The sequence below is a fragment of the Puma concolor genome, chromosome B2 (genome assembly GCF_028749965.1).
Source record: "Puma concolor isolate L17-30 chromosome B2, mPumCon1.1.hap2, whole genome shotgun sequence".
Classification (NCBI taxonomy): domain Eukaryota; kingdom Metazoa; phylum Chordata; class Mammalia; order Carnivora; family Felidae; genus Puma; species Puma concolor.
This window is the reverse complement of record NC_141671.1, coordinates 72,860,259-72,873,330: the sequence shown is the minus strand read 5'-3', so window position 1 is coordinate 72,873,330 and position 13,072 is coordinate 72,860,259. Positions and strand designations below refer to the sequence as shown.

The 13,072-nt window shown below is 36.0% G+C and overlaps 1 protein-coding gene across 3 annotated transcripts in view; it reads left to right on the top strand.

The window, feature by feature from the left end:
* Window positions 1-13,072, top strand: part of LCA5 (lebercilin LCA5) — a 79,732-nt gene that overhangs the window by 25,845 nt on the left and 40,815 nt on the right. For all 3 annotated transcript variants that reach the window (XM_086707288.1, XM_025925827.2, XM_086707287.1), the window contains exon 3: window positions 895-1,424. In XM_086707288.1, coding sequence (XP_086563414.1) covers window positions 895-1,424 — 530 coding nt within the window. The remainder of the gene's footprint in view (window positions 1-894; window positions 1,425-13,072) is intronic.

Below are 13,072 nucleotides of genomic sequence, written 5' to 3'. Positions count from 1 at the left end.
TACTGCTAAAAGTGTTTTTCATTTTTAATCGCTGATAAATGGGATTAGGTTCTTATTGTGCCAGAGAATATTTGTGGAGAACTTCCTATTTTATATGAATTCTTTGTTTAGTCCTCACAACAACCTAGTTATATAGGTGCTGTTATCCTAATTCTATGGGTGGGGAAAATAGACCTGGAAAGATTTAGCCGAATTGCCTAGGAAGTTCTTAAGTGGTAAATCAGAGTCCCAAACCCAAGTCTTCTTGTTGTATAATATGTTGTAATCTTCTTTCCCCAAATAAAGAAAAAGTTCTGGTTAATTTAGAGAAAATGTACATTTCATTATTCTGAATTATAATCCCAAATATCTTGGCATAAATTACTTGAATATCACAATGTTTTGTCCAGTGTTTATTAAACACCATGCTAATGGTGATGATGACCATGTTTGAATTCTGGCTTGCCATCTTATCTATAAAGTTGAAAATGGTAAAGCCTGATACTGGCATTAAAAAAAATTTTTTTTTTCAATGTTTATTTTTGAGAGAGACAGAGTGCGAATGGGGGAGGGGCAGACAGAGGGAGATACCGCTGATACTGCCATATTTTAAAGCAGTGTAAAATAATTCCCTGTAAACTATTGAGATATCATTTTGATAAGTCAGAATATTCTTGACCTTTCTTAAAAGATTCTGAATGTTTCTTAATAAAAACATTAGTATATAAATATATGTATATTTATATACATTAACATTATATTAAGACCTCTAAAACCTGATACTTAAATTTTGTAAGGTCATTTTTTAAGGAACAATATAATTAAAGAATGTTATGGATCCACTTGTGTTAGAATGAATAAGTAATATTACATTGGTAGGGCTCTCACTTTACATTGTTACTGTTTCCTTTTTAGCCGCTAGGAAGCCAAGCCCTAAGGATCCACCAAACAAAAAGGGAGTCCGAGTGGGATTTCGCTCTCAGAGCCTCAATAGGGAGCCACTTCGGAAAGATACTGATCTTGTTACAAAACGGGTTCTTTCTGCAAGACTGCTAAAAATCAATGAATTGCAGAATGAAGTAACTGAACTCCAGGTCAAGTTAGCTGAGCTGCTAAAAGAAAATAAGGCTTTGAAAAGGCTTCAATACAGACAGGAGAAAGCCCTGAATAAGTTTGAAGATACAGAAAATGAAATCTCACAACTTATTGCTCATCATAACAATGAGATTACAGCACTCAAAGAACGCTTAAGAAAATCTCAAGAGAAAGAACGGGCAACTGAGAAAAGGGTGAAAGATACTGAAGGAGAACTATATAGGACAAAATTTTCCTTGCAGAAACTGAAAAAGATCTCTGAAGCTAGACACCTACCTGAACGAGATGATTTGGCAAAGAAGCTGGTTTCCGCCGAGTTAAAATTAGATGACACCGAGAGAAGAATTAAGGTAAAACTTATACAGCTTTAATTGTGCTGTTTTAATATCGTTTTTCATTGGGTATTTAAGAGCATACTCTGTTAAGACTGCTTATTGAAGTTCAGATTTGCTTAGAAATGAAAACTATTTCTTTAATATTTTAAAAATTATCTTTCTGAGGAAGATTAGGAAAAAATTAAGATTGTATATTTAAGAGCAAGATACAAAAAATTTGTACATTAATGGGAAGGTTAATGAATGAATGAGTGTTTAATTCCACGAATCTTAGTCATTTTGGGTAAGTACATCATTTGATTACTGGAGTGTATCTCTAAAATTGAAAACAGTACACTAATAGCTGTAGTGTATAAAACTGACATTTGGGGCCATTGTGTAAGAAATGCCACAAGAAAAATACTTTGTTTTTATTTCTTTGAACATTTGTAAAAGACATTTTTGGCAGCAGAGCATATCCTTATTCCCCCAAATAGAAACTAACATGAGAGGTGGGTAGAAGAATGTTGAGTTACTAGCCTGAGAATACAGTAGAACGTTTATTTTTTTATTTTCATTTTTATATTTTTAGAGGGAGAGGGAGAGGGCGTGTGAGTGGGCAAGGGGCGGAGGGAGAGGGAGCATGAGTGGGAGAGGGGAAGAAGGGGAGAGGGAGAGAGAGAACCTGAAGCAGGCTCCATGCCCAGTTCTGAGTACATGCAGGGCTGGCTCGATCTTAAGACATGCAGTCATAACTTGACCTGAAATCAAGAGTTGGATGCTTAAATGACCGAGCCACCCGGGCACCCAGAAAGGTATTTTTCTTGGGGCACCTGGGTAGCTCAATCGTGCCAAACTCTTGATTTTGGTTCAGGTCATGATCTCACAGTTTGTGGGATTGAGCCCACATTGAGCTCTGCACTGACAGAGTGGAGCCTGCTTGGGATTCTCTCTCTCCCTCTCTTTGCCCCTCCCCTGTGTGTATGCATGCATGCCTGTTTGCTCTCTCTTTAAATAAATAAACTTTAAAAAAAAAAGGTATTTTTCTTATAACAAGTTGGAAAAAGAGTACTATCCCATGATTGTTATACAGAGAATTTATATTAGATGTAACTCATATGTATGTATATCATGTGCACATGATAAAATTACATAGAAGTAAATGCATATACAATATACACATGAATGTGAGTGTGTGTGTGTGTGTATGTGTATGTGTGTATGTGTGTATGTGTGTATGTGTGTGTCAAACAGAAGCCCTGAGTCAGGGCTTATTAAAACTGATGAGTAGTTTGGAAAGCCAAGGTAGGGGAAAAGTATGGGAATAATGCCTGCTGTGACAGCTCTCTGAGGAAGGGCAAGTCAGAACTACAAGTAAATTAGCTTCTGTCATGTATTAATTGGATGTTTTTAATACAGGGTATGTTATTGTACTTCTTTATATAGTATACCGTGTTCAATATACCAATGCTAAGCCCAGGAGCAGTGGCTTACTAATAGAGTGTACATAAGTGGTTAGAAAAAGTATCTAACTTACTCTATAAAATTAGCAATTATTATCTTCTGCTTGAGTGCACAGAAGATACCATATTGTGTAGGCTTCACCAGTGATCAACCCAAACTGCAGAGCAAACATATGGAAACTTTTTTTTTTTTTTTTAAGGGGCCGCTTACCTTGAGGTGGCTTGGAGGTAGGGGCTGAAAGCAATTACTGTCACAAAAAACAACAAACATTTTAATTATTTTTAAAGGGGAGTATAAAATGTGCCAAATCATAGGGTTTGAAATTGGGAACCAAGAGCACAGAATGCTAATAATGATAAAAACAAAAACAAAAACCACCTCTGTGTGTGTTTGTATAAAACTAGAGAGAACATGGTAGTGCATTGTACACACATATACATACACACACGTATGCTGTGGTTCTCTCTTACAACCAGTTATGAAGGAGGCTTATAGGGTGTTGGGGGAAAGAGGAGAAAGAAGGAAGAGAGGAAAAATAAATCTGTGGATTCTGAGTAGTAGATGGAGGTTAATTATGTGGCTGCCCACTTGGGAGCATGAAAATCAGTCATCTGTAATGATATCTTTGAAATACTTGTTAACTGTATAGGGTCCTCAGTTTTTTTTCTTACTGGATTTAAAAAAGTGCTTTTAACTTTTTATTTTGAGATAATTATAGATTGATACGCAGTTGTATGAAAATTATATGTAGAGATCCTATATACCCTTCTTCCAATTTCCCCAGCAGTAACATACTGCATAATTACAATATTGCAGCCAGGAAATTGGTTTTGATAGTGATAGAATTCATCAACCTTACTCAGGTTTCATTAGTTTTGCATGAATTCATTTGTGTTTGTGTGTGTGTATATGTTTAGTTCTGTGCAGTTTTATCACTGTGTAGATTTATGTGACCACCACCAGAATCAAGATGCAGAACAGTTCTATCACAAGGATCCTGCGCTACCAACTTTTATAGGCACAGCTACCTTCTTGCCTTCCTTCCATTCTAACCTGTGACATCCACTAATTTGTTCACTGTTTCTTTAAATTTGTCATTTTAAGAATGATATATAAGTGGAATCATGTAGTATTTAAGCTTTTGAGATGAATAGATGTTTTTTTTCCTAGAGCTCCATCCAAATTGTTGTATATATCAATAGTGTGTTCCTTTTTTATTCTTGAGTAGTATTCCATAGTATGGACGTACCACTGAGTGTTATGGTGTATCCCATTGGAGGACATTGGGGTTGTTTCCAGTTTTTAACTATTAACTAATAATGCCACTATGAGCATTCCTCTACAGTTTTTTGTGTAAACATAAATTTTCATTTCTCCGGGATCTGTGCCTGAAAGTGTACTTGATGGGTTGTATGATAAATACATTTTTGGTTTTGTAAGAAACACCATTCTCTTTTTAGAGTGGCAGTGTTATTTTACATTTGTACTAACAATGTATATGTGATCCAGTTTCTCCACATCCTTGCCACCATTTGATGTTCTCGCTCTTTTATACTGTAGCCATTCCAATAGGTATATAGTGCTGTGTCGTGGTTTTAACTTGTATTATTCCTAATGGCTGAGGGTGTATATCTTTTCATGTGCTTATTTGCCATCTATAGATTCTATTCATGTTCATATTTTTTGCCTATTTTTAAATTGGATTGTTGGTACCATTGATTTTTGAATCTTTATATATTCTAGGTAATCTAGGTCCTTTGTCAGATGTGGGGCTTGCAGATATTTTCTCCCAGTCTGTAGGTTGTCCTTTCATCTTATTCACAGGGTCTTTCAGAGGGAAGGTTTTAAATCTTGATGTAATCCAGTTTATTAGATTTTTCTTTTATGGATTGTACTATGGTGTCAAGTGTAAGAATTCCTTGCCTATTTCTATCACCCTTTGCCTGTAGCTCCAGAGATTTTTTTACTGTGTTTCTATCCAAAAGTTTTATGGTTTTATGTTTTCTTTTCTTTTTTTTTTTAATTTTTAACTTTTTTTTAGAGTTTATTTTGAGACAGAGAGAATGAGTGGGGTAGGGGCAGAGAGAGAGGGAGAGAATCCCAAACAGTCTCCGCACTGTCAGCACAGAGTCCAGTACAGGGCTCAGGCTTACAAACAGTGAAATCATGACCTGAGCCAAGATCAGGAGTCAGACGCTTAACTGACTGAGCCATCCAGGCACCCCTATACTTTACTTTCAAGTTCATTTTGAGTTGATTTTTGTATAAGATGTGGGGTTTAGGTTGGGATTCTTTTTTTTTTTTTTCTTTTTTTGCCTGTGGTACCCAGTTACTCTAGTACCATTTGTTGAAAAGACTATCCTTCTTCCTTTTAATTTGGCACCTTTGTCAAAAACCAGTTGGGGAGGGGCGCCTGGGTGGCGCAGTCGGTTGAGCGTCTGACTTCAGCCAGGTCACGATCTCGCGGTCCGTGAGTTCGAGCCCCGCATCGGGCTCTGGGCTGATGGCTCAGAGCCTGGAGCCTGTTTCCGATTCTGTGTCTCCCTCTCTCTCTGCCCCTCACCCGTTCATGCTCTGTCTCTCTCTGTCCCAAAAATAAATAAACGTTGGAAAAAAAAATTTAAAAAAAAAAAAAAAACAAAAAAACAACCAGTTGGGGATATTTTTGTGGGTCTATTTCTGGATTCTGTAGTCTGTTGATCTATGTATGTATATGTCCCTCTGCCAATGTCAGACTTCTTCATTATAGGCGACATAGTAGGCCTTAACATCAGGTAGTGATTCCTCTTATGTTATGCTTTTTTTTTTTTAAACTTTGGCTATTTTAACTATTCTGGGTCCTTTGCCTTTGCATATAAACTTTAGAATAAGCTTGTTTTTGTCTACAAACACCTTCTTGGGATTTTAATGGGAAATGCATTCAACATGGATCAATTTGTGTAGAATTTATATGTGGAACCTTTCTACTCTTGAACACACACAGTATATTCATTTATTTCATCGTCATCATTCCCGGGATATAGATCCATACAGGTTTTTTTAGATTATACCTAAGTATTTATTTTCTGTAGAGCAATTGTAAATACTTTCAGTTCTTTCTAGATGAGGAAATTATGTTTGGACTTTTATTTTCAAATTTCAAAGCTTATTTTGTTGTAATAATTATTTTCACAAGGAGTTATGAATATTTTATGCACATGAAGGAAGAGCTTGGTTTTAGCAGTTTACTTTCAAATATTAGGAGTGTTGAGTTAATTAGCTGTAAGCCCCAAAGTTTGGTTGGGAGATACAAGCTACTTCATTTATATTGTGTTTGAAGTTCTATTGGAAATGACATTTAATATGTAATTATGAACCTACTATGCTCAAATCAGTCTTATTTCAGCTGTCATACCATACTGAAAATTTTTTTCATTTTTTAAAAAATTTAAATCCAAGTTAGTTAACATATAGTGTAATAATGATTTCAGGGATAAAATTTAGTGATTCATCACTTACATATAACATCCAGTGCTGCTCTCAACAAGTGCCCTCCTTAATGCCCATTGCCCATTTAACCCATCCCTCCACCCAACACACTGCCAGCAACCCTCAGTTTATTCTCTGTATTTAGGAGTCTCTTATGATTTGCCTTCCTTTCTGTTTTTATCTTATTTTCCTTCCCTTCCCCTATGTTCATCTGTTGAGTTTCTCAAATTCCACATATGAGTGAAATCATAAGATATCTTTCTCTGACTGACATATTTTGCTTAGCATAATACCCTTTAATTCCATCCACATTGTTGCAAATGGCAAGGTTTTATTCTTTTTCATCACAGAGTTGTATTACATTGTATCTGTATATCACATCTTCTTTATCCATTCATCAGTCGATAGACATTTGGGCTCTTTCCATACTTTGGCTATGGCTGATAGCACTGCTATAAACATTGGGGTGCATGTGCCCCTTCAAGTCAGCATTTTTGTATTCTTTGGATAAATACCTAGTACTGCAGTTGCTGGGTTGTAGGGTAGTTCTATGTTTAACTTTCTGAGGAACCTCCATACTGTTTTCCAGAGTGGCTGCACCAGTTTGCATTCCCACCAGCAGTGCAAAAGGGTTCCTCTTTCTCCATATTCTTGCCAACATCTGTTGTTGCCTGAGTTGTTACTTTACTGATTCTCACAGGTATAAGGTGGTATCTCATTGTGGTTTTGATTTGTATTTCCGTGATGATGAGTGATGTTGAGCGTTTTTTCATATGTCTCTTAGCCACCTGGATGTCTTCTTTGGAAAAGTGTCTATTCATGTCTTTTGCCCATTTCTTCACTAGATTATTTGTTTTTTGAGTGTTGAGTTGGATAAGTTCTTTATAGATTTTGGATACTAACCCTTTATCTGATATGTTATTTGTAAATATCTTCTCCCATTCTGTCGGTTGCCTTTTAGCTTTGCTGATTGTTCCTTTTTTTTTTTTTTTTTTTTTTAAATTTTTTTTTTCAACGTTTATTTATTTTTGGGACAGAGAGAGAGACAGAGCATGAACGGGGGAGGGGCAGAGAGAGAGGGAGACACAGAATTGGAAACAGGCTCCAGGCTCTGAGCCATCAGCCCAGAGCCCGACGCGGGGCTCGAACCCACGGACCGCGAGATCGTGACCTGGCTGAAGTCAGACGCTTAACCGACTGCGCCACCCAGGCGCCCCGTTTGCTGATTGTTCCTTTTGCCATGCAGAAGCTTCTTATCTTGATGAGGTCCCAGTAGTTCATTTTTTGCTTTTGTTTCCCTTGCCTCGAGAGACATGTCAAGTAAGAAGTTGCTGCGGCCAAGAAAAAAGAGGTTGTTTCATGTTTTCTCCTCTAGGATTTTGATGGCTTCCTGTCTTACATTTAGGTCTTTCATCCATTTTGAGTTTATTTTTGTGTATGGTGTAAGAAAGTGGTCCAGCTTCATTATTCTACATGTTGCTGTTCAGTTTTCCCACCACCATTGCTGAAAAGACTGTCTTTTTTCCATTGGATATTCTTTTCTGCTTTGTCAAAGATCAGTTGGCCATATTTGTGGGTCCGTTTCTGGGTTCTCTGTTCTGTTCCATTGATCTATGTGTCTGTTTTTGTGCCAGTACCGTACTGTCTTGATGACTGCAGCTTTGTAATGAAGCTTGAAGTCAGGAATTGTGATGCCTCCACCTTTGGATTTCTTTTTTAACATTACTTTGACTATTTGGGTTTTTTTCTGGTTCCATACAAATTTTAGAATTGTTTGTTCTAGTTCTGTGAAAAATGCTGTTGTTATTTTGATAGGGATAGAATTGAATATGTAGATTGCTTTGGGTAGTATCGACATTTTAACAATATTTGTTCTTCCAATTCATGAGCATGAAATGTTTTTCCTTTTTTTGTGTGTCTTCCTCAGTTTCTTTCGTAAGCTTTCTATAGTTTTCAATGTACAGATCTTTCACCTCTTTGATTAGGTTATTCCTAGGTATTTTATGGGTTTTAGTGCAATTGTAGATGGGATTAATTCCTTGACTTCTCTTTCTGTTGCTTCATTATTGCTGTATAGAAATGCAACTGATTTCTGTACATTGATTTTATATCCTGCTACTTGGCTGAATTCATGAGTCAGTTTTAGCAGGTTTTTGGTGGAGTCTTTTGGATTTTCCATGTAAATATCATGTTGTCTACGAAGAGTGATGAAAGTTTGACTTCCTCCTTGCTGATTTGGATGCCTTTTATTTTTGTTGCCTGATTACTGAGGCTACGACTTCCAACACTGTGTTGAATTACAGTGGTGAGAGTGGGCACTTCTGTCATGTTCCTGACCTTAGGTGAAAAGCTCTCATCCTGATTGAGGATGATATTGGCTGTGGGTCTTTTGTATATTGTCTTTATGATTGTGAATTATGTTTCTTCTTTCCCTACTTTCTTGAGGGTTTTTATCAAGAAAGGATGCTATAATTTGTTAAATGCTTTGTTTGCGTCTATTGAGAGGATCATGTGGTTGTTATTCTTTCTTTTATTAATGTGATGTATCACATTGATTGATTTGCAGATATTAAACCAGCCCTGCATTCCAGGAATAAATCCCACTTGGTCATAGTGAATAATTCTTTTAATGTATTGTTGGATCCAGTTGGCTAGTGTTTTGTTGAGAATTTTTGCATCCATGTTCATCAGGGAGATTGGTCTGTACTTTTTTAGTGGGGTCTTTGTCTGGCTTTGGAATCAAGGTAGTGCTGGTCTCCTAGAATGAGTTTGGAAGTTTTTCTTCCATTTCTATTTTTTTGGAATAGCTTCAAAAGAATAGGTGTTAACTCTTCATTAAATGTTTGGTAGAATTCCCCTGGAAAGCCATCTGGCCTTGGACTCTTGTTTGTTGGGAGATTTTTGATTACTGATTCAATTCTTTACTGGTTATGGGTCTGTTCAAATTTTCTATTTCTTCCTGCTTCAGTTTTGGTAGTGTATGTGTTTCTAGGAATTTGCCCATTTCTTCCAAATTGCCCAATTTGTTGGCATAAAATTGCTCATAAGATTCTCTTATTATTGTTTGTATTTCTGTGGTGTTGGTTGCAATCTCTCCTCTTTCATTTGTGATTTTATTTATTTGGATCCTTTCCTTTTTCTTTTGATCAATCTGGGTAGGGGCTTATCAATTTTGTTAATTCTTTCAAAGAACCAGTTTTCATTGATCTGTTCTATTGTTGTTGTTCTTTTTAATTTCAGTATCATTGATTTCTGCTCTAATCTTTATTATTTTCCTTCTTTTCCTGGCTTTAGGCTTTATTTGCTTTCTTTTCTAGCTTTTTTAGGTATAAGGGTAGGTTGTATATTTGATACCTTTTTCCTTCTTTAGGAATCCCTGGATTGCTACATGCTTCCCTCTTGTAACTGCCTTTGCTGCATCCCAGAGGTTTTGGACTGTCATGTTTTCATTTTCATTGGCTTCCATGTACTTTTTCCTTTTCTCTTTAATTTCTTGGTTAACCCATTCATTCTTTAGTAGGATGTTCTTTAATCTCCAAGTATTGGCAGTCTTTCCAAATTTTTTCTTGTGGTTGATTTCAAGTTTCATAGCGTTGTGGTCTGAAAATATGCAAGGTATGATCTTGCTCTTTTTGTACTTGAGGGCTGATTTGTGATCCAGTATGTGATCTATTGTGGAGAATGTTCCAGTGCACTTGAGAAAAATGTGTATTCTGCTTTAGGATGAAATGTTCTGAATACATCTGTTAAGTCCTTTTGGTCCAGTGTGTCATTCAAAGCCATTGTTTCCTTGTTGGTTTTTTGCTTATATGATCTGTCCATTGCTGTACGTGGGGTGTTGAATTTTTCTCCTGGTACAGTATTATTATCAATGGGTTTCTTTATGTTTGTGATTTATTGATTTATGTATTTGGGGGCCCCCACGTTGGGGCATAACTGTTTATAATTGTTAGATCCTCTTGGTGTATAGACCCCTTAATTATGATATAATGCCCTTCTTCATCTCTTGTTACAGTCTTTATTTTAAAATCTAGTTTGTCTGGTATAAGTATGGTCACTCCAGCTTCTTTTGATGACCATTAGCATGAGGGATGTTTCTCCATCCCCTTACTTTCAATTTGTAGGTGTCTTTAGGTCTAAAATGAGTCTCTTGTAAGCAGCATATAGATGGGTCTTATTTTCTTATCCATTCTGATACCCTAGGTCTTTTGATTGGAGTATTTAGTACATTAACATTTAGAGTGAGTACTGACATACTAATTCTTTTCTAAATGGAGGAGCCTCAGCAGCCCACCTGAGGCTAATTCCTACCTTTTCATACTTCCTAAAGCCTTTGGCCCAATTTGTAATTATATTTTCCATAATCTCAGTGATCAATCCAGAATTTGAAATCTGTACTCTTGAGTTTCTTGATTTACTGTGAAAATTAGCTTTTGTTTTTGTGCCTCATACATTTATTCATATTTTATTACTTTATCCAACACAAGGTTAATCTTTTTTCTTCAAACTCAATAGGTTATAGTCAGTACCACTAATTGGATAAAGGAGACCTCTAGGAGCTCAATTGTGGTGTTTCATTTTACACAACTAAAACCCAGGAAAGTCCTGAGTATCCCTTGAAATTGCAGTGAAATAGTAGTGCTATCTTTAAGGTCTATGCTACTGTTTCTTAAGAATGACTGTATGGTGTTTTTTGTTTCATTCGGTGTAGCTTTTTCTTTTATGTTCCTTAGGCTGGAACTCATGGCAGGCAGGTTTGTTTATTTGTTTAGTGATCGTCTCATTCCAGGAAGGATTTCGGGCCATGATTCTTACTCCCTTTTGAGTTATATTTTCTTTTTAGAGGACAGGACAAAAAGCATTTTCCAAGTTACCTATAAATAATTTAGCTGTGGAAAAACATCCCTCTGACTATCATCCTCTCTCTACGTTGGGTGCAGGCTTATTTTGTTAGTTGATGGAACTGAGAGAATGCACAGAGTCCCCATGATTTAGGAGCATGGTAGTTTAGAAGTAGATACATGTTTAGGGAGACAAATAACCAAAGGTATGAGTGGAGACAACCACCCATGACCTCTATTTTTTCTCTTGTGTGATATGGTCTGCCCCAAAATGGACCATATACCAGGGATGAAGAACTGCTTGATATGGTTCAACTTGTTTAATTCAGTACAAAGGGGCAGACAGCTAAATCAGACTACATATTTATTTCTTCATTTATGGTTGGCTTTATACCATCATTTTGGGTTTTACTTCAGTTAATTTACTGAATGGAGTTGTGTCAGTAGTAGCCCCATTTTAATATATTAACTTAAATATTAAGTTATATGTAATATTTAATAGTTAAATAAAGCTGCAGCAAAGTATAAAAAAGCTGCAAAAAATATAAAAGTGTGCTTTTATAGCAGAAAAACATTTTTAGTTATATAATGCAGTGATTCCCAGTTTGTGGTCTGAAGACCTGTTGATATGTTTAAACATTACAGACCCCCCTTCCCCAGGAGCTTTTGTTTATGTGGGTATATCAGAAATGAAAACTGAGAACATTTAACTATATTTCTTAATTTATTTAAAAATAATAAACAACTGACTACATGTTATAAGATTTTTTAATGAAAAATATTGTATTTTCTAAACAAAAAATGAGAGAAGAGTGGCATTGTTTTCTATATTTGCAGTTTTATTCAATGTCAGGCTTAATATAGAGGACACCTGCATACTTAAAGCTGCTTCTGCATTCAGTCTGTTGCTGTATGTTATTATGGTTGATAGATATTTAAAAGATGCAGCCTCACACAAATGTCTATAGGAGTGAGAAAATGGAAGAACATTTTAGAAGCCTTTTCAGATAGCTAGATAGGCCTCTTTGATACTATATCAAAACATAGTAAGTGGTGTTTCTTATAGGTTTGTTGCAGAGTGGAATCTGAAGCCATGGATCAGTGAACTTTTTGTACTCATATCACTTTTGTATTTGTTCATTGTATTAGGTAGATTTTCTAAATGCTGACCATTTTCTTTATATATTATCACATCTTATATATATAGCCTTTGGAAAATTCTAACATATATTCATGATGATGAGTGAAAATAGCAAATAATATTTCATTATAAAAGGGTTCTGAACTTGCAGACTCCTGAAAGTGTCTAAGGGACCTTTAGGTGATCCCTGCACCTCTTGTTGAGAATCACTGATTTAACATAAATAGTTCTTTATTAGCAAGTTCATTTGTGATTACCCCCAAATGCAGTTTCTTTTGATGACTGCCAACCTGCATCCACCATGGCTTACGAGGCCTGCAACTGGCCTCCAGTAGCAGCTGAAGGTAAAGGCACTAATTCTGTCCCCATTCCTCATTAGAAACACAGAGCTCTGGTTGCATTCCTCATCTAAGGGTACAGTAGCATACGGTCATAGGGAAGACCAATAAAGCAAATACCATGAATTGTAACTATCTTAAGAATCCTTAGTCATTAAATAAGAAATTATCTACAAAGTTTTATGAAAAGATCATAAATGTAATGATAATTATTCATGCTATTAAAAGGATACCAGTAAACTGTAGGGTGCACACTTAATACATTAAAAAAATCCAACCCTGTTTTAGCATTGAATTGGCACAGAGTAAACTAAATAAATTACCTTGTTAGAAAAACATTATTAACAAGGCTTTCTCTCCCTTTTTAGAAATTTTTAAAGATTTTGGGGAGTGATTTGAGTAGCCTGAGTATCATACAGCTATGAAAGGAGG